Below are 26,922 nucleotides of genomic sequence, written 5' to 3' on the forward strand. Positions count from 1 at the left end.
CATACATACTCAACACACACATATATTCACTCAAAAGACTTTGTATTTGTGTGCAAGAGCAAATGTTCTTTGATATTTGGAAAGAGTGAAACTTTAATTCGCTAATAGCATAAATAATCGCCTTAATCGTGGGGAGAAGTTTAACGTAAATTCTTCAAGGACTAACAGTCCTCCAAACTTGGAATTTTAGAGTGATTTCTGCCAGGGGACATCAGACAAGCAAACGTAATTTTTAAGGTAATTGTTGTAAAGATCAAGGTACATCAGAGATGAACAACGTGTATATTAAACACAAGGACTCTGTGAGAGAAATCATCTCTCTCTCTATAAATATAGTGAGATTCAATTCATAGTGCAATTCATCAGGGATGCCAACTGTTCCGAGGTAAAAATCGCTACAGCCACATACGCACCATAGGTCTGTAGCGATTTTTACCTTAAAACAGTTGACATTCCTGCTTAAACAGTGGTTTTTGTACGCCAAACATCACTACAAGTAGCGAGAAAACCACCAACTTGGCACCCCTGCAATTCATAGCGAAAAATTGATTGTGTGTGGGTTTTGTCCATCAATCTTTCGCGTATCGCTGATCTACAAAAAAGTTTGGTAGACAAACACTACCACCAATTAACTTATTTGTGTGTTGCCATTCTTATTTGTAAGGCCATCTATCTAATTTGCAAAAATATTATGACAAAATATGACCAAACCTCACCAGTTAATAACAACAAAAAAAACAATAATTTTCCACACATTAAAAATAATAATGATTACAATTAAACCCGTAAAAATATTATTTGAACATTGTACATCGGTATGATATTCATTCCGTTCACTTAACAAGGAAGACAAGTAAAAAGAATGAAAATGATTTGGAAGCTACTCATCACTCTTTCCATTCTTACATTTGCCGCCAAGACTGTCTATGGGGTAAGCTATGTCTAATATAGTGTTATATTTATGTATGTTAACCCCATATAACCCCTTCAGTCCCGTAATCGTCGCTTCAATGTCATTATGTATAGCATATATTGCAATCACACCGATACCGTGCTACGTTTGGAGTGTCATCTAACAAAACTGGCTACCGATCGTTATGTAGCCTCGGTTAAATTTATGCATAATCGTAACATGGCCCAAAACTCAGTGGCCCACGCTGTCATCTATGTTCGTACTCCAAGGACGTCTAAGGTCGTGAAATTTTTCGATTTTAAAATTAACGTTTGCGATGCTTTATCAATGTCTACATATCCAATACCATTGGCCAAAGATCTCTTCGATGAAGCCAGACGAACCAGTAATCTACCCTATAATTGTCCAATAAAAGGGGTGAGTAAAGAAAGTAGTCGTTTTTCCTTCATTGGCAATAATATAATTTATTTTGTTGATATTCTTGTTGTTGTTATTTTTCCAGAATTATTTGTACTATATGAACAATTATACAGTGACATCGGAACTACTGCCGGCCTATGCACCCATAATGAATTTTTCTTTTATTTTAAACATATATGAAGACGATAAATTAATTATTGCATCAGAAACTCAAGGCGGCACTATACCGAAGGCTTAAATGCGAATTAATAAATTTACTATAAACCCATTATTTGACAGGGAATTATAAAGAAATGAATAAAGAAACGTTTATCTGTATAATTTTTCGAAAGTCTCTCACTGAAAAAAGACAATTTCTCTCAAACAATTTTCGATGGGCCTGCAGGGCTTTTTCCCCTGACGATGAGGTCGCTGATTGCCACGCAAATACCGTCAACTTTTGCAAAACTTCCATAGCACACGAGTCATTACTGTAATTTCAACCCAGATCTTATAAAATAGATCGTCCTAGATCTCATAATAGAAGACCTTAATATGACAATTGTCTACTGTAAAAGACCTAGAAAGGCATTCTGTATATAATAGAAGACATTAAAAGGCTTTCCGTTCACTATAAATGGCATAATAAGGTTATCTGTTTACAAGAGAAGTCCTTAAGGGGACCTTAAAGGGTCTTATATCCACTATAGAATAGGTTAGGTTAGGTTTGGGGATGTGTAGTCTATATATATATATATATATATATATTGACTACGCCACTCGGAGACCTTTCGGTCATTGTGATCATACATAAGGAAAAAAAGAGGTTCAGAATTACCTGAAAAGACAAGAGAAGAGAAAAGAGAGAAAAATAAAGAAAAAAAGGGGTGTGGTTTGGAAAGTAGTAATAAATGAAATAATTATAAGAAAAAATGAAGATATAATAAATAAAGAGAGGGTGGTTTATTTGGCGATGGTGGAAAAAACTGTCAGAGAAGTAGTTACGCTTATGGGTCGCGCCGTCCCAGCCAATTCAGATTTTTGATGATGTTGTTTATGATTGTTGGTTCCATGTTTGAGTAGAAGGTTAAGCTTGGAGGAAAGCGTATTCCTGTTAATCTATATCGCTTTCGAGTTAACATCGGACAACGACATAAAATATGCTCGATCGTCTCCGTTTCCTCCTCATCTTCACAGAGCCTGCAATAGTCCACGCCATCATCCTCCCATTTGCCGATAAAAGCTCGGATGTTGCAATGGCCGGTAATGACTCCCGTCAATACCCTGATTTCTGATTTACTCAAACTTAAAAGTGAAGTTGTTCTCTTTGTTGAAAGATTCGGCCAAATGGCCCTTGACACGTTGCACCTTGGTTCATTATGCCATAGTTCCTTGGCTTGTTCTTCAAAGAACGTCTCCACCTTCCGAAAAACGTGACATATGGGTGGTTTGATAGAATCAGTGATAGCTTGACTTGTTGATTGAGATCCTTGTCTTGCCAGTTCATCTGCCTTCTCGTTTCCCACAATGTCACAGTGTCCCGGTACCCAGCAGAGTCGGACAGCGTTAGTGAGGTTCGCCAAAGCAGTTCTACACTCAAGAACGGCCTCAGACTTGATATTGGGGGATTTGATGGCTTTAAGAGCCGGCTGACTATCAACGAAGATAGTCACCGGTTCAAAGATTTCAGCATCCAGACTTTTTATCAACTCTGCGGCCATTTTGATCGCGAAGATTTCTGCTTGGAAAACACTACAGTCGCTATTCAACCTATATGAGTATTCGAGGCAAAGCTTCTCGCAGTAGACGCCAGCTCCGGTACCTTCTTCCATCTTGGAACCGTCTGTATAGAAAGCCAGACCGTCCAGAGGAGGGTTACTACGGATCCAGTCATTTCTACTAGGGATAACGACCTCAAAATCATCAAATCTATGGATTGGTGATAAGTAGTCGCTGTATTTCCCCTGCTGATTCAAGCTAAGGTTTGGCCCTAGCTCCCGAAGAATGCATGCATGACCATAGGTGCTGTCACGCCAACGATTCAATTCATGTAGCCTTAGGGCACTACGTGCTGCTTGACCTTTGATGCTAAGTCTCGTGGGCAAGAGGTTTAGCATCGCATTCAGAGCTGCTTGTGGTGTACTTCTAAAAGCTCCAGTTATCAGGATCGAGGCTGCCCTTTGCACCTTGTCCATGTTGCCAGAGTTCGACGTATGTCGAAGCGCATGCCACCAGACAAGACATCCATAGGATAGGATGGGTCTCACAACAGTATTATACAACCAGTGTATAATAGCTGGATTTAACCCCCAACTTTTCCCAATCGAATTCTTACATGAATAGAGTGCGATCATACCTCTCTTCGTCCGTTCCTCGACGTTCCTTTTCCATCTCAATTGAGAATCCAGGATTGTACCTAGGTATTTGGCCTCAGGAGATAGATGTAACTGCACTCCATCCAATGTTGGTGGTATGAAGTCGCCGAGCTTACGCTTTCTGGTGAACAATACCAGTTCTGTTTTCGTTGGATTTACACCAAGGCCATTTGTGGTGGCCCAACGGGACAGCTTTGATAAGGCTCTTTGCATAAGCTCCGAAATTGTGGACAAGAATTTGCCAGTTATTAGTATAACTACATCATCCGCGTATGCGACAACCTTAATGCCCTGATTGTCGAATTCCGCCAAAATATTATTTATCACAAGTAGCCACAGCAGCGGTGAGAGTACACCTCCCTGGGGAGTACCTCTAGTTACTGTCTTCCTTGTTGTCAACTCCCCAATGCTGGAATTTATGATCCTGCTCTCCAGCATTCTCTTTATCCAGCAGATCAGGGTTTCCGGGGTGTTGACCGCTCTAAGCGAGAGATGAATGGATTCAAGTTTTACGTTGTTGAAGGCTCCTTCTATATCCAGGAAAGCCGCCAAGGTAAAGTTTGAATTCTCCATGTTTCTCTCAATGAAACCCACGACCTCATGAAGAGCAGTTTCGACAGATTTACCTTTCATGTAGGCATGCTGCGAGTTGCTCAGCGAGGCAGTGTCTACAAAGCTCCTAATCTCCAGATCGATCAGTCGTTCGAGTGTCTTGAGGAGAAAGGAGGATAGGCTAATAGGTCTGTAGTCTTTCGGTGCAGAGTGACTGGCTTTCCCCGCCTTGGGGATATAAGTCACCTTTACCTCTTTCCACAGATCTGGTACGCAGGAAAGAAACAAACAGGCCCTAAAGATCTCCTCCAGAATTTGGTATATCTGCGGTGCGGCAAAATGAAGCATCGCAGGAATTACTCCATCTGGACCAGGTGACTTATAGGGTTTGAATGTACTTACTGCCCACTTTATTTTGTTTCTGCTTACAACCTTATCAATGAGGCTCTCGTCCACTGACGCTTGGACTTGGAAGTTATCACATTCATAGTGAAGGTTACTGGCGTCCGTGCAGTCAGGGAAGTGGGTCTCAGCTAGAAGGTTTAGAGTCTCAAGACCTGAGTCTGTCCACGTGCCGTCCGGTTTTTTGACACTACCAATGGATTTGGGGTCCTTCGAGAGTATCTTACGGAATCTGGCAGCGTCATTTACCCCTTCTACAGACTCACAGAAACAAACCCATGACTTCTTTTTGGCACGCTTGATTTCACTCTTGTATTTGGTGAAACTCGCTTTATACGATTCCCAGTCACTGTCTAGTTTTGTCGAGTGCGCCCTGTGGTACAGCTTTTTGGTGTTTTTCCGCAGTTCGCCAAGATCCTTGTTCCACCACACCGGTTGGGATTTCTTCCCGGGATAAGTTAATGGACAGGCATCCTTATGGCAGCGAAGAAGGACTTCTGTTAGGTTGGACACCTTACTGTTAAGCTCAGCAACTGTTTCTATCCTTCCGGAGAGTGACAGTTGATGGTTCGTCAGTGAACCTGGCCCAGTCCGTCCTTCTCGGGTTCCTATAAGGATTTTGGCGGACTCCGTCGAAAGAGATTTCAAAGTATATCCTCATATGATCCGAAAAGAAACATTTGTTGGATACCCTCCAGTTCTTGACGACAGAATCATCTAAATTTGACAGGGTTATTTCAATGACCTCCTCCCTGTCTCTAATTTTAAAGGTAGGGTCGTTTCCTTTATTACATATTCTTAGATTGTAAGATAATATAAAGTTGAAAATCGACTCACCTCTAGTGTTTGTATCTTTGCTGCCCCAGTGAAAATGGTGGGCGTTGGCGTCACATCCAAGGATTACGTTACAAACGCTCAGGTTCTCCTTTAGCAGCCTGTGTACCCCCTGATTTGGTGGATCAGGGTCCTCATATGGCATGTAGATTGAGGACAGGAGAGTGGCCTTCTCTCTGCCGTTCTCCAGTCGCACCGTGCACATGTCTCCATTACTATAATTAGAAAGATTAGATTGAGGTTCTTCCTACCTACCACACAGGTCCTCACCTTGTCCCCTTCGGACGATGCGAAGACCTCGAAGTTGGCATTGTTCAGTCCAGAGACCTTATTTTTGTATATATAAGGTTCCTGTACTAGAACAATGTCTACCTCTGAGTTCGTGGGGGACAGGAGTAGTTCGGCGGCAGCTGCTTTACAATGATGCAGATTAATCTGCAAAATGCGTAGCACCTGCCGCCTACCTACTCCTACTGACTTTCGCGAGGTGGAATCAGCCGGAACCGAACCCATCCTGAACCAAAGTTCAGTTTTCCCTCACGAACCTTAAGGTACTCCTCTCCTGAGGAGTCTATCGCCATCTTGACATCCATCCCCCCATTCTCCTTACAAGGGGTTAGACTCATTGCAGTCCAGTCCTTAGTAAGGAGACCTGGGTTCTGGAGCTCCAGCATCCTCAGCAGAAGTTCCTTATCCACGGTAGGTGGGGGAACCCATGCTGGGAATACCTTCCTAGACGGAATCTCCGTTATGGACACCGCAGCAATTTTTGCCCCCTCCCAAAGTTCATCAAAGCCATTAACGGTCTTCTTAAGGTACTCTTGCGAGCTCCTGTTGAGACATTTAATGACTTTAACTCCCTTATGAAGGAAGGCGCCACCAAACTGGCGGTCACCCTGGTTCGCCTCAGTGGACACAATGGCTAAACGAAGCCGAGTCTCGAAGAGCAACCAGTGACTTTCGCTGATTTTCCCGAAGGGGTCAGCTCGGTCGATGATTGCAACTAGGAGCTCGTCATCGTTTGCCACCGTGGCCGTTTTGGCGTAGGGTTTCCTACGTCCTCTCCACTATAGAATAACTTAAAAGGTCTTCTGTCTACTGGAGAAGACTTTATACGGCCTTTTGTGTACGAAAGACGACCTAAAAAGGTCACTTGTCCGCTATAGACGACTTTAAAAGGTCTTCTGTCTACCGGAGAAGACCTTAAAAGGTATCATGTCTACCACAGAAGACCTTAAAAATTGTACCAACTTCTCCACCAAAAATTATCAGAATAGGCCAATGTTTTGGAATATACCCCATATTACGGTACCGATTTTCGGTTAATTTGATGTTCACGAATCTTCTCCATAGAAAATTTTCAACATATGTCCATGCTTAGGTATAGCCACTAGGGTTATGACTTTTTGACATTTTTCCTCAAAAATTATTTCCTGTAGAAGGGATGAATGAACTTTTGCCTATTAATCACTATGCTATCGTTTATTCCATTGAAATATAAAAAAAGTTCACGCACAAATCGATTTTAAAAAAATAATTTTTAGAAAAAATATATGAAATGAAAAAAATTTTTTTTTTTTTTAATTATTGTTTGTTGCACAAATTAATAAATATAAGCCTACTAATAACTATAATAACGTTTATTTCATTCAAATATGAAAAACGTCGCGAAAAAAGTCACTTTGAAAAAATTTTAAATTTTTTGTTTTTGTTAAAAAATTATATTTTTGAATAAAAGCGTTTACGACATTTTTACGATTCTCAGAATTAAAGAAAAATAGTGAGAAATAAATTTTATGCCATTTTAATTATCTCATGTGGATCTAAAGTTTATTTTCAATTATATATCTGTTTTCAGTGACTTCAAAAAATTGTCCATAATTTTGATAAATTCAAATTTTAAAATCATTTTGTGCGTGAGGTTTTTTCACCTAATCACCTTATAATTAAGATTTTATGTAATCTTATGGCCAAACTCATCACGCTATGATACAGGGATATGAGGTTGTAAAAAAGTCATAACCCTAATAGCCACCATATTAGTTTAGTTTACAAATTGTACCAAAAAATTCTCAAAATACCGAAAATCGAGAGGTACCGTTATATGGGAGCTACACCTTAACATGGACCTATGCTCACCGTTTTTGGTGGAGTTGTGTTGTGGCCGTCAAGAACCTTAAATGCGAAATAACGGCTGTTCGGTTACAAATCCCTCAAAATACCGAAAATCGGGAAGTACCGTTACATTGGGGCTATACCTAAATACCTATGGAAAAAAGATGGCCGGGTGCAAAATTCCAGCTCACTATCTCAATTTTTGCGGACGCTAGAGTGATTACAACAGACGGACATGTCTAGCTCGACTCAGCATTTTATCCTGACCAAGAATATATATACTTTGTAGGGTCACAAATGTATATTTAAATGCGTTACAAACGGAAAAACAAACTTAATATACCCTCCACACTATGGTGGAGGATATAAAAACCACGGTTGGAGGAGCGTTAAAATTTACTTTAAAATTGGAAAAACTTGCTTTAAAAGGCTTGGAGGACTGTAGGTCCGTGGAAAAATTACTTTAAAAATCCAGGTTTGAGGGACTGTAGGGCGTTGGAAAAACTTGCTTTAAAAGGTTTGGAGGACTGTAGGTTAGGAAAAACTTACTTTAAAAATCCACGCTTGGAGGATCGTAGGTCTGTGTAAAAATTACTTTGAAAATCCATGCTTGGAGGACGGTAGGTGCTTGGGAAGAAATTCTTTAAAAATCCACGCTTGGTACATCGTAGGTCCGTGGAAAATTAATTTAAAAATCCAGGTTCTGGAAGACTGTAGGTCTTTGGAAAAAATTACTTTACTTTGGACGATCGTAGGTCCGGGGGAAAATTATATTAAAAATCCAGTCTTGGAGGACTGTAGGACGTTGGAAAAACTTACTTTAAAAATCCACGCTATGGTGGAGGGTATAAAAACCACGGTTGGAGGAGCGTTAAAAATTACTTTAAAAATGCAGGCTTGGGGGACTGTAGGGCGTTGGAAAAACTTGCTTTAAAAGGCTTGGAGGACTGTAGGTCCGTGGAAAAATTACTTTAAAAATCCAGGCTTGGGGGACTGTAGGGCGTTGGAAAAACTTGCTTTAAAAGGCTTGGAGGACTATAGGTCATTGGAAAAACTTACTTTAAAAATCCACACTTGGAGGATCGTAGGTCTGTGGAAAAATTACTTTGAAAATCCAAGCTGGGAGGACGGTAGGTGCTTGGGAAAAATTCTTTAAAAATCCACGCTTGGTGCATCGTAGGTCCGTGGAAAATTACTTTAAAAATCCAGGTTCTGGAAGACTGTAGGTCGTTGGAAAAACTTACTTTACTTTGGAGGATCGTAGGTCCGTGGAAAAAATACTTTAAAAATCCAGTCTTGGAGGACTGTAGGACGTTGGAAAAACTTGCTTTAAAAATCCACGCTTGAAGGATCGTAGGTCTGTAGAAAAATTACTTTAAAAATCCAAGCTTGGAGGACTGTAGGTGCTTGGAAAAAATACTTTAACATTCCACGCTTGGAGGATCGTAGGTCCGTTAAAAAATTGCTTTAAAAGCCCACAGTTGGAGGATCGTAGGTCCGTGGAAAAATTACTTTAAAATCCAGGCTTGGAGGACTGTAGGTCGTTGGATTAAATTACTTTAGAAATCTTTAAAAAGCCAGGCTTGGAGGACTGTAGGGCTTTGGAAAAACTTACTTTTAAAATCAAGGCTTGGAGAATCGTAGGTCTGTGGAAAAATTGGAGGACTGTAGGTCGTTGGAAAACTTTACTTTAAAAATCCACGCTTGGTGGGTCGTAGGTCCGTGGAAAATTACTTTAAAAAAAACCCGGCTCAAAGGACTGTACGTCCTTGGAACAAAATACTTTAAAAATCCACGCTTGGTGGGTCGTAGGTCCGTGGAAAATTACTGTAAAAAAACCCGGCTTAAAGGACTGTACGTCCTTGGAACAAAATACTTTAAAAATCCACGCTTGGAGAATCGTAAGTCCGTGGAAAAATTACTTCAAAAGCCGACGCTTGGAGGATAGTAGGTCTGTGGAGAAATTACTTTAAAATCCAGTCTTGGAGGATTGTAGGTCCGTGGAAAAATTACTTTAAAAAACAAGGCTTGGAGGACTGTAGGTAGTTGGATAAAATTACTTTAAAATTACTATAGAAGACCCTAAAAGGCCTTTTGTCTACTATAGAAGACCTTTAAACGTCTTCAGTCTACTAGAGAAGACATTAAAAGGCCTTCTGTGTAAAAAAATACCCTAAAGGCCTTCTGTGTACCAAAGAAGACCTTAAAAGGTCTTTTATCCACTATAGAAGACTTTAAGAGTCTTCCGTCTACTATAGAAAACCTTAAAAAGTCTTCTGTCTACTATAGACCTCTTCAAGACTTCAACAGGACCTGAAGAGGTCCTCTGTTGTCTTAAGAAGACCTTAAGGGATCCTGTTTGGTTTATAGAGTATGTCTATAGAACACCGCAAGAGGTATTCTGTTGTCTATTAAAGACAACAGGTTTTCTGTTCTCAATTGGGTTTTTGTTCTATTTTGTCTAAAGAAGACCTCAAGAGATCTTCTGTTGTATAAAGAAGACCTCTAGAGGGGTTCTGTAACTTTCGTTGTGTATTGAACACTTTAAGTAATGTTCAAGAGGTATTATTTTGCCTATAGAGGATATCAAGAGGTCTTCTGCTGACTATTATCTGTAGAAGACCACAACAGGTATTCCGTTGTCTGTAGAAGACCGCAAGATGTCTTTGTTGTTTGTAGAAAACCACAAGAGGTCTTCTGTTGTGTACAGAAGATCTCAAAAGATCTTTCTGTCTACTAGAGAAGACCTTAAGAGAGCTTCTGTTTACCAGAGAAGACCTTAAAAGGTATCATGTCTACCAGAGAAGATGTTAAAAGTTCTTCTGTATACTATAGAAGACATTCGAAGGTTTTCTGTGTACTAGAGAAGACCTTAAGAGGTCTTCTGTATACTGGAGACGACATTCGAAGGTTTTCTGTCCACTAGAGAAGACCTTAAGAGGTCTTCTCTCTACTAAAACTACTAAAAAAAGACCTTAAGACGACTTCTGTCAACTATAGAAGACATTCGAAGGCCTTCTGTCTACTAGACAAGACATTAAAAGGTCTTCTGTCAATTATAGAAGACCATAAAAAGTCCTCTGTCTTCTATCTACTATAGAAGACTTTAAAATGTCTTCTACATACTATAGAAGACTTTAAAAGGTCTTCTGTCATCTAGAGAAATTCTTAGAAAGTCACTTGTGTACTAAAGAAGACCTTAAAAGGCCTTTGTCTGTAACAGAATGTCTTCTGTCCACTATAGAAGACCTTTAAAGGTCTTCAGTCTACTAGAGAAGACGTTAAAAGGACTTCTGTGTAAAAATACCTTAAAAGGCCTTCTGTGTACAAAAGAGGACCTTAAAAGGTCTTTTGTCTACTATAGAAGAACTTAAAAAGTCTTATGTCTACTATAGACCTCAAGAGGTCGTCTGTTGTCTCTTCAAGACCGCAAGAGGTCTTTTGTTGTCTACATAAGACCTGAAGAGGTCCTCTGTTGTCTAAAGAAGACCTTAAGAGATCCAGTTTTGTCTATAGAATACATCTATAGAACACCGCAAGAGGTCTACTGTTGTCTATTGAAAACATCAGGTTTTCTCTTCTCAATTGGGTTTTTGTTCTCTTTTGTCCAAAAAAAGGAGACCTCAAGAGATCTTCTGTTGTCTAAAGAAGATCTCAAGAGGGGTTCTGTAACCTCAAGAGGACTTTTGTTGTCTATTGAACACTTTAAGTAGTGTTCAAGAGGTTTTCTTTTGCCTATAGAGGATATCAAGAGGTCTTCTGCTGACTATTATCTGTAGAAGACCACAACAGGTCTTCCGTTGTCTGTAGAAGACCGCAAGATGTTTTTATTGTTTATAGAAAACCGCAAGAGGTCTTCTGTTATGTACAGAAGATCTCAAAAGATTTTCTGTTACATATAGAAAACCACAAAAAAGTCTTCGATTGTATACCGAAGATTTCGATAGGCCTTCCGTTACCCTTAAAATAACTTAAGAGGTCATCTGTAGCTTATAGTAGAACTCAAGAGGCCTTCTGTTGCATATTGAGGATATGAAAAGGTCTTTTGCTGCAGAGGACCACAAGAGATATGCAGTTGTCTATAGAGGATCTCCAGAGCTGTTCTGGTGTATATAAATGACGTAAAGAGGTCTTCGATTCACTATAGAAAACGTCAAGAGGTTTTCATGAGGCCCTTTGTTCTTTATTGAAGACTTCAAAACGTTTTCTGAGGTTCATAGAAGATAATAAGAGATCCGCTCTTGTCTACAGAAGAACTCAAAAGATTTTCTGTTGTCTATAGAAGTCTTCAAGAGGTGTTCTGTAACCTCAAGAGGACTTTTGTTGTCTATTGTAAACTTTGAGTTGTGTTCAAGAGGTATTCTCTCGCCTATAGAAGATATCAAGAGATCTTCCGCTGACTGTTATCTGTAAAAGACCACAAGAGGTATCCCATTGTCTGCAGAATATTTAAAGGGGTATCCTGCTTTCTACCGAAAATCGCAAGAGGTCCTTAGTTGTCTATAAAAGAACTCAAGGGGATTTCTATTGTCTTTATAAGGCCTCAAGAGATTTTTTGTTGTCTACATAACACCTCCATAAGTCTTCTATTATACATAAATGACCTGCTGCCGCCTACGATTGTATAGAAGACTTCAAGAGGTCCTCTAAGACTTGACAACTTTTTATAGGACTTGAAAACTTTTTTTAAGGTCCATAGACATTTTTAAGAGGTCTTCTGTTGTCTACAGAAATTTTCAAGAGGTCTTCTGTGACATCAAGAAGACCCTTGTCGTCTATTTAAAATTTTAAGGAGTGTTCAAAAAGTCTTGTGTTGCCTATAGAAGATATGAAGAGGTCCTCTGCTCATTGTTATTTATAGAAGACCACAAGAGGTCTGCCGTTGTCTGTAGAAGAACTCAAGAGGTCTTCTGTTTGCTACAAAAAATCGCAAGAAGTCCTCCGTTATCTATAGAAGAACTCAAAATGCCTTATATTGCCTTTAGAAGTCATCAATAGGTAATCTTTTATCTACTGTAGAACACAAGAGGATATCTATTGACCGTACGAGACATCAATAGCACTACGGAACACCTTATGAGGTCTTCAGTTGTATATCGATAACCTGAAGAGGTCTTTTGTTGTCTATAGAGTTCCCTGGGGCCCTTCGTTATCGCTATAAGATCCCAAGAGGTCTTAAATGTTTTATGGAAGACTTTAAGAGTTCTTCAGTTGTCTATAACAGAACCTAAGAGTTCTTCTGTTGTCTTCAAAAAACCTAAAGATACTTTTTCTGCTGTATATATAACTCAAGACACCAAAAACACCATCCACAGGCCCATTGAGAGAAAGTCTGCCAAAGTGGCAATGTTATATGGTTTCAATAAATTGTTGTTTCCGGTATCAATATGCTAACAATGTTTTCTTTATTTTTCTATAATTATTAATTTTTATTTTCTTTTATCTCAACCATTCGCAAATGCTGTACCAATTTCAGTTTTTTTGTAAACATATGCCATGGTAAAATTATAGTCGCACGATGGTGCGTAACTGGGAATAATTCCATCATTAAATATCATATTGCCTACATTATAGGGAATATTCTATGGGAAAAAAATAAGCAAAGAAAATAATTAAATCAACGAACATCAACAAAGTAACTAAGACTCCCGCAACTTACCCCCTTTATAGGACACGATAATGGAAGATTGCTATGTTCAAACATTTGCTGTAATATTAAACTAAATATAGGATTGAATTTCAAATTTCCAACATATCGCAAAGTTTGACTTTTGGATTGATCAACTTGAATGACTTTTTCCCGTTAATGGGTCGAACATCAAGAATAACGACAACATCTGTACCCAGTAGAATTTGACGACGGAATTCAACGAACATGTTGATGACATATTTGTTTTTGGGCTCATTCTGTACACGGCAATAACTACGTTTTACGAAATCGGTAGAGAGATCGCAACGCAGATTTTTTATTTCTAAGGAAAATTCTGTCTTCCGTATTGCCTAAAACACGAAAATGCACGCCGGATAGAGGTAGCAAGAAACTAGACTTTTCAAATTAAGTTTTAACTGCAACTTTACCTGGACTTCCTTTAAACAATGATTTATTGCAAGGTAGAGAATAAGTTTCAGGAACAACATTTTTATTTGACTAATTTAGAATAAAGAAGAATGCCTTTGTGCAAGTGAAGACCCAGCAGAACTTAAATTGATTCTCATCTGTTGTAAAAAATACCTATTTTTACTTTTAAATTATTTATAAATACCGAACTATATGGACATTAAAATGGCATTAGTCAGATATTAACACAAAATCAAGCTAGTAACAAATTTTTTATGATGTTTGTTAAAAAGGTAAAAATTCTATAAGCGTGGATGTTTAAAATACGCTTTTCAAGGATCAACACTCCTCGAAGCGTGGGTTTTTAATGTGAGTTTTTCCAAGCGTGGATTTTTAAAATCACTTTTTCCAACGACCTACAGTCCTCCAGGCGCGGATTTTTAATGTAATTTTTTTCAACGACCTACAGTCCTCCAAGCGTGGATTTTTAAAGTCAGTTTTCCAACACCCTACAGTCCTCCATGCGTGGATTTTTAAAGTCAGTTTTCCAACAACCTACAGTCCTCCATTCGTGGATTTTTAAAGTAATTTTTGACCCGACCTACAGTCCTCCATTCGTGGATTTTTAAAGTAATTTTTGACCCGACCTACAGTCCTCCAAGCGTGGATTTTTAAAGTAATTTTTTCCAACGACCTACAGTCCTCCAAGCGTGGATTTTTAAACTAATTTTTTCCAAGGACCTACAGTCCTCCAAGCGTGGATTTTTAAACTAATTTTTTCCAAGGACCTACAGTCCTCCAAGCGTGGATTTTTAAACTAATTTTTTCCAAGGACCTACAGTCCTCCAAGCGTGGATTTTTAAACTAATTTTTTCCAAGGACCTACAGTCCTCCAAGCGTGGATTTTTAAACTAATTTTTTCCAAGGACCTACAGTCCTCCAAGCGTGGATTTTTAAACTAATTTTTTCCAAGGACCTACAGTCCTCCAAGCGTGGATTTTTAAACTAATTTTTTCCAAGGACCTACAGTCCTCCAAGCGTGGATTTTTAAACTAATTTTTTCCAAGGACCTACAGTCCTCCAAGCGTGGATTTTTAAACTAATTTTTTCCAAGGACCTACAGTCCTCCAAGCGTGGATTTTTAAACTAATTTTTTCCAAGGACCTACAGTCCTCCAAGCGTGGATTTTTAAACTAATTTTTTCCAAGGACCTACAGTCCTCCAAGCGTGGATTTTTAAACTAATTTTTTCCAAGGACCTACAGTCCTCCAAGCGTGGATTTTTAAACTAATTTTTTCCAAGGACCTACAGTCCTCCAAGCGTGGATTTTTAAACTAATTTTTTCCAAGGACCTACAGTCCTCCAAGCGTGGATTTTTAAACTAATTTTTTCCAAGGACCTACAGTCCTCCAAGCGTGGATTTTTAAACTAATTTTTTCCAAGGACCTACAGTCCTCCAAGCGTGGATTTTTAAACTAATTTTTTCCAAGGACCTACAGTCCTCCAAGCGTGGATTTTTAAACTAATTTTTTCCAAGGACCTACAGTCCTCCAAGCGTGGATTTTTAAACTAATTTTTTCCAAGGACCTACAGTCCTCCAAGCGTGGATTTTTAAACTAATTTTTTCCAAGGACCTACAGTCCTCCAAGCGTGGATTTTTAAACTAATTTTTTCCAAGGACCTACAGTCCTCCAAGCGTGGATTTTTAAACTAATTTTTTCCAAGGACCTACAGTCCTCCAAGCGTGGATTTTTAAACTAATTTTTTCCAAGGACCTACAGTCCTCCAAGCGTGGATTTTTAAACTAATTTTTTCCAAGGACCTACAGTCCTCCAAGAGTGGATTTTTAAACTAATTTTTTCCAAGGACCTACAGTCCTCCAAGCGTGGATTTTTAAACTAATTTTTTCCAACCACCTACAGCCCTCCATGCGTGGATTTTTAAAGTATTTTTTTCCAACCACCTGCAGTCCTCCATGCGTGGATTTTTAAACTAATTTTTTCCAAGGACCTACTGTCCTCCAAGCGTGGATTTTTAAACTAATTTTTTCCAAGGACCTACAGTCCTCCAAGCGTGGATTTTTAAACTAATTTTTTCCAAGGACCTACAGTCCTCCAAGCGTGGATTTTTAAAGTTATTTTTTCCAAGGACCTACAGTCCTCCAAGCACTGATTTTTAAACTAATTTTTTCCAAGGACCTACAGTCCTCCAAGCACTGATTTTTAAACTAATTTTTTCCAAGGACCTACAGTCCTCCAAGCGTGGATGTTTAAACTAATTTTTTCCAAGGACCTACAGTTCTCCAAGCGTGGATTTTTAAACTAATTTTTTCCAAGGACCTACAGTCCTCCAAGCGTGGATTTTTAAAGTTATTTTTTCCAAGGACCTACAGTCCTCCAAGCACTGATTTTTAAACTATTTTTTTCCAAGGACCTACAGTCCTCCAAGCGTGGATTTTTAAAGTTATTTTTTCCAAGGACCTACAGTCCTCCAAGCGTGGATTTTTAAACTAATTTTTCCAAGGACCTACAGTCCTCCAAGCGTGGATTTTTAAACTAATTTTTTCCAAGGACCTACAGTCCTCCAAGCGTGGATTTTTAAACTAATTTTTTCCAAGGACCTACAGTCCTCCAAGCGTGGATTTTTAAACTAATTTTTTCCAAGGACCTACAGTCCTCCAAGCGTGGATTTTTAAACTAATTTTTTCCAAGGACCTACAGTCCTCCAAGCGTGGATTTTTAAACTAATTTTTTCCAAGGACCTACAGTCCTCCAAGCGTGGATTTTTAAACTAATTTTTTCCAAGGACCTACAGTCCTCCAAGCGTGGATTTTTAAACTAATTTTTTCCAAGGACCTACAGTCCTCCAAGCGTGGATTTTTAAACTAATTTTTTCCAAGGACCTACAGTCCTCCAAGCGTGGATTTTTAAACTAATTTTTTCCAAGGACCTACAGTCCTCCAAGCGTGGATTTTTAAACTAATTTTTTCCAAGGACCTACAGTCCTCCAAGCGTGGATTTTTAAACTAATTTTTTCCAAGGACCTACAGTCCTCCAAGCGTGGATTTTTAAACTAATTTTTTCCAAGGACCTACAGTCCTCCAAGCGTGGATTTTTAAACTAATTTTTTCCAAGGACCTACAGTCCTCCAAGCGTGGATTTTTAAACTAATTTTTTCCAAGGACCTACAGTCCTCCAAGCGTGGATTTTTAAACTAATTTTTTCCAAGGACCTACAGTCCTCCAAGCGTGGATTTTTAAACTAATTTTTTCCAAGGACCTACAGTCCTCCAAGCGTGGATTTTTAAACTAATTTTTTCCAAGGACCTACAGTCCTCCAAGCGTGGATTTTTAAACTAATTTTTTCCAAGGACCTACAGTCCTCCAAGCGTGGATTTTTAAACTAATTTTTTCCAAGGACCTACAGTCCTCCAAGCGTGGATTTTTAAACTAATTTTTTCCAAGGACCTACAGTCCTCCAAGCGTGGATTTTTAAACTAATTTTTTCCAAGGACCTACAGTCCTCCAAGCGTGGATTTTTAAACTAATTTTTTCCAAGGACCTACAGTCCTCCAAGCGTGGATTTTTAAACTAATTTTTTCCAAGGACCTACAGTCCTCCAAGCGTGGATTTTTAAACTAATTTTTTCCAAGGACCTACAGTCCTCCAAGCGTGGATTTTTAAACTAATTTTTTCCAAGGACCTACAGTCCTCCAAGCGTGGATTTTTAAACTAATTTTTTCCAAGGACCTACAGTCCTCCAAGCGTGGATTTTTAAACTAATTTTTTCCAAGGACCTACAGTCCTCCAAGCGTGGATTTTTAAACTAATTTTTTCCAAGGACCTACAGTCCTCCAAGCGTGGATTTTTAAACTAATTTTTTCCAAGGACCTACAGTCCTCCAAGCGTGGATTTTTAAACTAATTTTTTCCAAGGACCTACAGTCCTCCAAGCGTGGATTTTTAAACTAATTTTTTCCAAGGACCTACAGTCCTCCAAGCGTGGATTTTTAAACTAATTTTTTCCAAGGACCTACAGTCCTCCAAGCGTGGATTTTTAAACTAATTTTTTCCAAGGACCTACAGTCCTCCAAGCGTGGATTTTTAAACTAATTTTTTCCAAGGACCTACAGTCCTCCAAGCGTGGATTTTTAAACTAATTTTTTCCAAGGACCTACAGTCCTCCAAGCGTGGATTTTTAAACTAATTTTTTCCAAGGACCTACAGTCCTCCAAGCGTGGATTTTTAAACTAATTTTTTCCAAGGACCTACAGTCCTCCAAGCGTGGATTTTTAAACTAATTTTTTCCAAGGACCTACAGTCCTCCAAGCGTGGATTTTTAAACTAATTTTTTCCAAGGACCTACAGTCCTCCAAGCGTGGATTTTTAAACTAATTTTTTCCAAGGACCTACAGTCCTCTAAGCGTAAATTTTTAAAGGAATTTTTGCCAAGGATCTACAGTCCTCCAAGTGTGGATTTTTAAAGGAATTTTTGCCAAGGATCTACAGTCCTCCAAGTGTGGATTTTTAAAGGAATTTTTGCCAAGGATCTACAGTCCTCCAAGTGTGGATTTTTAAAGGAATTTTTGCCAGGACCTACCGTCTTCCAAGCGTGAATTTTTAAACTAATTTTTTCCAAGGACCTACAGTCCTCCAAGCGTGGATTTTTAAACTAATTTTTTCCAAGGACCTACAGTCCTCCAAGCGTGGATTTTTAAACTAATTTTTTCCAAGGACCTACAGTCCTCCAAGCGTGGATTTTGAAACTAATTTTTTCCAAGGACCTACAGTCCTCCAAGCGTGGATTTTTAAACTAATTTTTTCCAAGGACCTACAGTCCTCCAAGCGTGGATTTTTAAACTAATTTTTTCCAAGGACCTACAGTCCTCCAAGCGTGGATTTTTAAACTAATTTTTTCCAAGGACCTACAGTCCTCCAAGCGTGGATTTTTAAACTAATTTTTTCCAAGGACCTACAGTCCTCCAAGCGTGGATTTTTAAACTAATTTTTTCCAAGGACCTACAGTCCTCCAAGCGTGGATTTTTAAACTAATTGTTTCCAAGGACCTACAGTCCTCCAAGCGTGGATTTTTAAACTAATTTTTTCCAAGGACCTACAGTCCTCCAAGCGTGGATTTTTAAACTAATTTTTTCCAAGGACCTACAGTCCTCCAAGCGTGGATTTTTAAACTAATTTTTTCCAAGGACCTACAGTCCTCCAAGCGTGGATTTTTAAACTAATTTTTTCCAAGGACCTACAGTCCTCCAAGCGTGGATTTTTAAACTAATTTTTTCCAAGGACCTACAGTCCTCCAAGCGTGGATTTTTAAACTAATTTTTTCCAAGGACCTACAGTCCTCCAAGCGTGGATTTTTAAACTAATTTTTTCCAAGGACCTACAGTCCTCTAAGCGTAAATTTTTAAAGGAATTTTTGCCAAGGATCTACAGTCCTCCAAGTGTGGATTTTTAAAGGAATTTTTGCCAAGGATCTACAGTCCTCCAAGTGTGGATTTTTAAAGGAATTTTTGCCAAGGATCTACAGTCCTCCAAGTGTGGATTTTTAAAGGAATTTTTGCCAGGACCTACCGTCTTCCAAGCGTGAATTTTTAAACTAATTTTTTCCAAGGACCTACAGTCCTCCAAGCGTGGATTTTTAAACTAATTTTTTCCAAGGACCTACAGTCCTCCAAGCGTGGATTTTTAAACTAATTTTTTCCAAGGACCTACAGTCCTCCAAGCGTGGATTTTTAAACTAATTTTTTCCAAGGACCTACAATCCTCCAAGCGTGGATTTTTAAACTAATTTTTTCCAAGGACCTACAGTCCTCCAAGCGTGGATTTTTAAACTAATTTTTTCCAAGGACCTACAGTCCTCCAAGCGTGGATTTTTAAACTAATTTTTTCCAAGGACCTACAGTCCTCCAAGCGTGGATTTTTAAACTAATTTTTTCCAAGGACCTACAGTCCTCCAAGCGTGGATTTTTAAACTAATTTTTTCCAAGGACCTACAGTCCTCCAAGCGTGGATTTTTAAACTAATTTTTTCCAAGGACCTACAGTCCTCCAAGCGTGGATTTTTAAAGTCATTTTTTCCAATGAACTCCATGCGTGGATTTTTAAAGTCATTTTTTCCAATGAACTCAATGCGTGGATTTTTAAAGTCATTTTTTCCAATGAACTCCATGCGTGGATTTTTAAAGTCATTTTTTCCAATGAACTCCATGCGTGGATTTTTGAAGTCATTTTTTCCAATGAACTCCATGCGTTGATTTTTAAAGTCATTTTTTCCAATGAACTCCATGCGTGGATTTTTAAAGTCATTTTTTCCAATGAACTCCATGCGTGGATTTTTAAAGTCATTTTTTCCAATGAACTCCATGCGTGGATTTTTAAAGTCATTTTTTCCAATGAACTCCATGCGTGGATTTTTAAAGTCATTTTTTCCAATGAACTCCATGCGTGGATTTTTAAAGTCATTTTTTCCAATGAACTCCATGCGTGGATTTTTAAAGTCATTTTTTCCAATGAACTCAATGCGTGGATTTTTAAAGTCATTTTTTCCAATGAACTCAATGCGTGGATTTTAAAAGTCATTTTTTCCAATGAACTCCATGCGTGGATTTTTAAAGTCATTTTTTCCAATGAACTCCATGCGTGGATTTTTAAAGTCATTTTTTCCAATGAACTCCATGCGTGGATTTTTAAAGTCATTTTTTCCAATGAACTCCATGCGTGGATTTTTAAAGTCATTTTTTCCAATGAACTCCATGCGTGGATTTTTAAAGTCATTTTTTCCAATGAACTCCATGCGTGGATTTTTAAAGTCATTTTTTCCAATGAACTCCATGCGTGGATTTTTAAAGTCATTTTTTCCAATGAACTCCATGCGTGGATTTTTAAAGTCATTTTTTCCAATGAACTCCATGCGTGGATTTTTAAAGTAATTTTTTCCAATGAACTCCATGCGTGGATTTTTAAAGTCATTTTTTCCAATGAACTCCATGCGTGGATTTTTAAAGTCATTTTTTCCAATGAACTCCATGCGTGGATTTTTAAAGTCATTTTTTCCAATGAACTCCATGCGTGGATTTTTAAAGTCATTTTTTCCAATGAACTCCATGCGTGGATTTTTAAAGTCATTTTTTCCAATGAACTCCTTGCTGGATTTTTAAAGTCATTTTTTCCAATGAACTCCATGCGTGGATTTTTAAAGTCATTTTTTCCAATGAACTCCATGCGTGGATTTTTAAAGTCATTTTTTCCAATGAACTACAGTCCTCCATGCGTGGATTTTTAAACTAATTTTGTCCAAGGACCTACAGTCCTCCAAGCGTGGATTTTTAAACTAATTTTTTCCAAGGACCTACAGTCCTCCAAGCGTGGATTTTTAAACTAATTTTTTCCAAGGACCTACAGTCCTCCAAGCGTGGATTTTTAAAGTTATTTTTTCCAAGGACCTACAGTCCTCCAAGCACTGATTTTTAAACTAATTTTTTCCAAGGACCTACAGTCCTCCAAGCACTGATTTTTAAACTAATTTTTTCCAAGGACCTACAGTCCTCCAAGCGTGGATTTTTAAAGTTATTTTTTCCAAGGACCTACAGTCCTCCAAGCACTGATTTTTAAACTATTTTTTTCCAAGGACCTACAGTCCTCCAAGCGTGGATTTTTAAAGTTATTTTTTCCAAGGACCTACAGTCCTCCAAGCGTGGATTTTTAAACTAATTTTTTCCAAAGACCTACAGTCCTCCAAGCATGGATTTTTAAACTAATTTTTTCCAAGGACCTACAGTCCTCCAAGCGTGGATTTTTAAACTAATTTTTTCCAAGGACCTACAGTCCTCCAAGCGTGGATTTTTAAACTAATTTTTTCCAAGGACCTACAGTCCTCCAAGCGTGGATTTTTAAACTAATTTTTTCCAAGGACCTACAGTCCTCCAAGCGTGGATTTTTAAACTAATTTTTTCCAAGGACCTACAGTCCTCCAAGCGTGGATTTTTAAACTAATTTTTTCCAAGGACCTACAGTCCTCCAAGCGTGGATTTTTAAACTAATTTTTTCCAAGGACCTACAGTCCTCCAAGCGTGGATTTTTAAACTAATTTTTTCCAAGGACCTACAGTCCTCCAAGCGTGGATTTTTAAACTAATTTTTTCCAAGGACCTACAGTCCTCCAAGCGTGGATTTTTAAACTAATTTTTTCCTAGAGATGGTTTTTACTGGGTATTTACCCGGTAAATACCCACACGGTGGGTAAATACCGGGTAAATACCCATTTGTGGGTATTTATTTGGGTATTTACTATATTGAATGGCAAATACAACATTTTACACCCTATTCCTGGGTTTAGGTTGTAAATTCGTTTCAAATGGATAGTTTTACAATACTTTAGACTAGTGGGTAAATACTTGGGTAAATACCCGAGTATTTACCCTAGTGTTGGGTAAAAACTCATTAACTGCCGAACCACTTGACGTAGGCTGACAAAATTTGGCTTACGTCTTTCTTATGTCAACAGAACTTCTGGTACTGAACATGGGGTCTCTGGGTCCATGTTTTGATATAGCCCCCATATAGCCGTACCTCCCGATTTAAGGTATTTTTCATTTATTAGCCACAGTTTACAACCAAATTGGCTGTCATTTGGCACAGTGAGTCCTCAAGGAGCAGCAAATATCCTTGCAAAAATTTGTCAATATAGGTCCACGTTTTCTATTAGCCCCCATATAAGGGTACCCCGATTTCGAGTATTTACCCAAATTTTGGGTAAAAACTCCTTAACTGCCGAACCACCTGACGTAGGCTGACGAAATTTAGCTTAAATCTTACTTATGTCAAGAGAATATCTAGCATTGAAAATGGGGTCTCTGGGTCCATGTTTTGATATAGCCCCCATATAACCGTACCTCCCGATTTAAGGTATTTTTTGTCTATTTGCCTCATTGTACAATCATAGTGGCTGAAATTTGGCATAGTGAGTTCTCAATATGTAGAAAATACCCTTGCAAAAACTTGTCAACATAGGTCCACGTTTTCTAATAGCCCCCATATAGGGGTACCCCGATTTCGAGTATTTACCCAAATTTTGGGTAAAAACTCTTTAACTGCCGAACCACTTGACGTAGGCTGACAAAACGTGGCATAAATCTTTCTTATGTCAAAAGAACTTCTGGTACTGAACATGGGGTCTCTAGGTCCATGTTTTAATATAGCCCCCATATAGCCGTACCTCCCGATTTAAGGTATTTTTCATCTATTAGCCACATTTTACAACCAAATTGGCTGTAATTGGGCACAGTGAGTCCTCAAGGAGCAGAAAATATCCTTGCAAAAATTTGTCAATATAGGTCCACGTTTTCCTGTAGCCCCCATATAAGGGTACCCCGTTTTCGAGTATCAAAATTGGGTAAAAACTCATTAACTGTAGAACCAGTTGACGTTGGCTGACAAAATTTGGCTCAAAACTTTCTTATATCAATAGTAATAAGGGTATTGAAAATGGAGTCCCTGGGTCCATGTTTTGATATAGGCCCCATATAGCCGTACCTCCCGATTTAAGGTATTTTTAACTATTAGCCACATTTTACAATCATACTGACTGTAATTTGGTACAGTGGGTTCCCAATATGTATAAAATATCCTTGCAAAAAATTGTCGACGTAGGCCCACGTTTTCTTGTGGCCCCAATATGGGTTTCTGAAATCGGGAGGTCGGCTATATCGAAAAGTGGACCCAGGGACTCCATTTTCAATACTTTTAATACTATTGATATAAGAAAGTTTCTAGCCAAATTTTATGAGCCTACGCCAATGGTTCGGCAGATACAGAGTTTTTACCCAATATTTGGGTAAATACTTGAAATCGGGGTACCCTTATATGGGGGCTATTAGGAAACGTGGACCTATATTGACACATTTTTGCAAGGATATTTTCTACTCCTTGAGGACTCACTGTGCCAAATTACAGCCAATTTGGTTGTAAAATGTGGCTAATAGATGAAAAATACCTTAAATCGGGAGGTACGGCTATATGGAGGCCATATTAAAACATGGACCTAGAGACCCCATTTTCTTTGCTAGATATTCTCTTGACATAAGTAAGATTTGAGCCAAATTTTGTCAGCCTACGTCAAGTGGATTGGCAGTTAATGAGTTTTTACCCAAAAATTGGGTAAATACTCGAAATCGGGGTACCCTTATATGGGGCTATTAGAAAACGTGGACCTATGTTGACAAGTTTTTGCAAGGGTATTTTCTACATATTGAGAACTCACTATGCCAAATTTCAGCCACTATGATTGTACAATGAGGCTAATAGGTAAAAAATACCTTAAATCGGGAGGTACGGCTATATGGGGGCTATATTAAAACATGGACCTAGAGACCCCATTTTCAATACTAAATATTCTCTTGACATAAGAAAGATTTATGCCAAGTTTTGTCAGCCTACGTCAAGTGGTTCGGCAGTTAAAGAGTTTTTACCCAAAATTTGGGTAAATACTCGGGTATTTACCCAAGTATTTACCCACTTGTTTAAAGTATTGTAAAACTATCCATTTTGAATCGATTTCATAGCCTAAACCCAGAAATAGGGTCTAAGATGTTGTATTAGCGATTCAATATAGTAAATACCCAAATAAATACCCACAAATGGGTATTTACCCGGTATTTACCCAATTTACCCAATTTACCGGGTATTTACCCATTGGGTATTTACCCACTGTCCATCTCTATTTTTTCCAAGGACCTACAGTCCTCTAAGCGTAAATTTTTAAAGGAATTTTTGCCAAGGATCTACAGTCCTCCAAGTGTGGATTTTTAAAGGAATTTTTGCCAGGACCTACCGTCTTCCAAGCGTGGATTTTTAAAGGAATGTCTGCCAAGGACCTGCAGTCCTCCAAGTGTGGATTTTTAAAGGAATTTTTGCCAAGGATCTACAGTCCTCCAAGTGTGGATTTTTAAAGGAATTTTTGCCAAGGATCTACAGTCCTCCAAGTGTGGATTTTTAAAGGAATTTTTGCCAGGACCTACCGTCTTCCAAGCGTGGATTTTTAAAGGAATGTCTGCCAAGGACCTGCAGTCCTCCAAGAGTGGATTTTTAATGGAATTTTTCCAAGGACCTACAGACCTCCAAGCGTGTATTTTTAAAGGAATTTTTGCCATGGACCTATAGTCCTTCAAGCGTGGAGTCGGGAATCCGTTAAAGCCCATACAGAGAGACCTCCCATATACATATTGGCTTTTAAGTGAAAGACTTCGGAACAATTGTGCTGATATATGAACATTCTTTATTAATTTCATAAAAATTCTTTAAAAAATCCACACTTGGAGGACATTAGGTCCTTGGCAAAAATTCCTTTAAAAGTCCACACTTGGAGGACTGTAAATCCTTGGCAAAAATTCCTTTAGAAGTCCACGCTTGGAGGCCTGTAGGTCCTTGGCAAAAGTTCCTTTAAAAATCCACATTTGGAGGACAGTAGGTCGTTGGAAAAAATTCCTTTAGAAATCCACACTTGGAAGACTGCAGGTCCTTGGCAAAGATTCCTTTAAAAATCCACATTTGGAGGTGTAAATCCGTGGCAAAAATTCCTTTAAAAATCCACATTTGGAGGACAGTAGGTCCTTAGCAAAGGTTCCTTTAAAAATTCACACTTGGAGCATTGTATGTCCTTGGCAAAAAATGCTTCAACAATCCATTTTGAATGAATAATTTATTGTGCTTTCGGTGCATAATCACTCACCCGTGTGTTATGGATTTTTGGCAAATGTCGATCGAACTTGATAATTTAGAGGACAAAAAATCGTAACAAAGTTTTCGTGGTAAAGTCGAACTATACGTCATCGATAGATCTTATAATATGTAAATAACGGAAGTTTATCCATATCTGCTAAGATACATTATCTCCTTGCATAAATACACTTCTTTATTAATTTCATAATATTACATATAATAAGATTACAAGCCATTTACTTAATTCACATTTAAGCCTTCGGGATGGTACCACCTTGAGATTCTGATGCAATAATTAATTTACTGTTTTCATATATGTTTACAATAAAAGAAAAATTCATTATGGGTGCATAGGGCGGTATCAGATCCGATGTCATTGTATAATTGTTCATATAGTACAAATTATTCTAGAAAAATTAACAACAACAGCAAAAACAATAAAATAAATCATATTCTTACCAATGTAAAAATAACGGCGAAAACACTTTACTTACCGCTTTTAGGGGGCAATTATAAGGTAAATTACTGGTCCTTCTAGCTTCGTCGAAGATATTTTTGACCACTGGTATTGGAAATGCAGACACCGACAAAACATCACAAATATTGACTTTAAAATCAACAAATTTTAAAACCTTCGATGTCTTTTGATTACGAATATAGATGAGATTGTGGACCATTGTGTTTCTGGCCATGTTACGTTTATAGATAACTTTAACAGAGACTACATAATGATCGGTACCCAGTTTCATTAGAGTACAGTCCAAACGTATCACGGCATCGGTGTGGTTACAATTTATGCCATACATAATGACATTAAAGCGGCGATTGCTGGCCTAAAGGGCAAAATGGGTTAACATTTATAATTGTAATTACCTTAGATATTGCTTACCCCATAGACCGCCTTGGCGGCAAATGTAAAAACGAAAAGGGTGATGAACAACTTCCAAATCATTTTCATTCTCTAAACTTGTCTTCCTCGTAAACGAATAACGTCTGTGCCTTGTCAAAATGTATCCAATTCAAGGTTTAATTGCAACAATTATTTTATTTTTTTGAAAAATGGGAAATTATTTTATTTTTTTGATCTTAACAAGTAAACAATTAACTGGTTAATTACAGTGATGAGAAAACACACACACACAGTCCTCCAAGCGTGGATTTTTAAAGTAATTTTTCCAAGCACCTACAGTCCTCCAAGCGTGGATTTTTAAAGTAATTTTTCCAAGCACCTACAGTCCTCCAAGCGTGGATTTTTAAAGTAATTTTCCAAGCACCTACAGTCCTCCAAGCGTGGATTTTTAAAGTAATTTTTCCAAGCACCTACAGTCCTCCAAGCGTGGATTTTTAAAGTAATTTTTCCAAGCACCTACAGTCCTCCAAGCGTGGATTTTTAAAGTAATTTTTCCAAGCACCTACAGTCCTCCAAGCGTGGATTTTTAAAGTAATTTTTCCAAGCACCTACAGTCCTCCAAGCGTGGATTTTTAAAGTAATTTTTCCAAGCACCTACAGTCCTCCAAGCGTGGATTTTTAAAGTAATTTTTCCAAGCA

General features: G+C 38.3%; 3 protein-coding genes across 3 annotated transcripts in view; 2 read left to right on the plus strand and 1 right to left on the minus strand.

The window, feature by feature from the left end:
- The first annotated feature begins 868 nt into the window (after positions 1 to 868).
- LOC141386873 (uncharacterized) lies at positions 869 to 1,571 on the plus strand. The gene is made up of 3 exons (XM_073955775.1): positions 869 to 931; positions 992 to 1,330; positions 1,416 to 1,571. The coding sequence occupies exons 1-3, from the start codon at positions 869 to 871 to the stop codon at positions 1,569 to 1,571; spliced, it is 558 nt and encodes a 185-aa protein (XP_073811876.1).
- A 10,565-nt stretch (positions 1,572 to 12,136) lies between these two features.
- The window catches only part of LOC141405330 (uncharacterized), a 540,708-nt gene continuing 525,922 nt past the window's right edge, over positions 12,137 to 26,922 (plus strand). Inside the window, exon 1 of the mRNA XM_073989547.1 lies at positions 12,137 to 12,154. The gene's annotated coding sequence lies outside the window, so the exon portion shown is untranslated. The remainder of the gene's footprint in view (positions 12,155 to 26,922) is intronic.
- On the minus strand, positions 25,625 to 26,325 carry LOC141386874 (uncharacterized). The gene is made up of 3 exons (XM_073955776.1): positions 26,263 to 26,325; positions 25,868 to 26,206; positions 25,625 to 25,780 (listed from the first exon to the last, which is right to left on the minus strand). Exons 1-3 carry the CDS (start codon positions 26,323 to 26,325, stop codon positions 25,625 to 25,627), a joined length of 558 nt encoding a protein of 185 aa, XP_073811877.1.

This window comes from Musca autumnalis, unplaced genomic scaffold (assembly GCF_047663935.1).
Source record: "Musca autumnalis isolate F117 unplaced genomic scaffold, ASM4766393v1 scaffold_5, whole genome shotgun sequence".
NCBI classification, from domain to species: domain Eukaryota; kingdom Metazoa; phylum Arthropoda; class Insecta; order Diptera; family Muscidae; genus Musca; species Musca autumnalis.

What these genes read in the sequence shown, in the direction of transcription:
- LOC141386873 (XM_073955775.1), top strand. Translation starts at nt 869, where the DNA reads ATGATTTGGAAGCTACTCATCACTCTTTCCATTCTTACATTTGCCGCC. An exon ending in CCGCCAAGACTGTCTATGGG is followed by an intron (nt 932 to 991) that starts GTAAGCTATGTC and finishes TAACCCCTTCAG; the next exon opens with TCCCGTAATCGTCGCTTCAA. An exon ending in ATAATTGTCCAATAAAAGGG is followed by an intron (nt 1,331 to 1,415) that starts GTGAGTAAAGAA and finishes TTATTTTTCCAG; the next exon opens with AATTATTTGTACTATATGAA.
- LOC141386874 (XM_073955776.1), bottom strand. Translation starts at nt 26,325, where the DNA reads ATGATTTGGAAGTTGTTCATCACCCTTTTCGTTTTTACATTTGCCGCC. An exon ending in CCGCCAAGGCGGTCTATGGG is followed by an intron (nt 26,207 to 26,262) that starts GTAAGCAATATC and finishes TTTGCCCTTTAG; the next exon opens with GCCAGCAATCGCCGCTTTAA. An exon ending in ATAATTGCCCCCTAAAAGCG is followed by an intron (nt 25,781 to 25,867) that starts GTAAGTAAAGTG and finishes TAATTTTTCTAG; the next exon opens with AATAATTTGTACTATATGAA.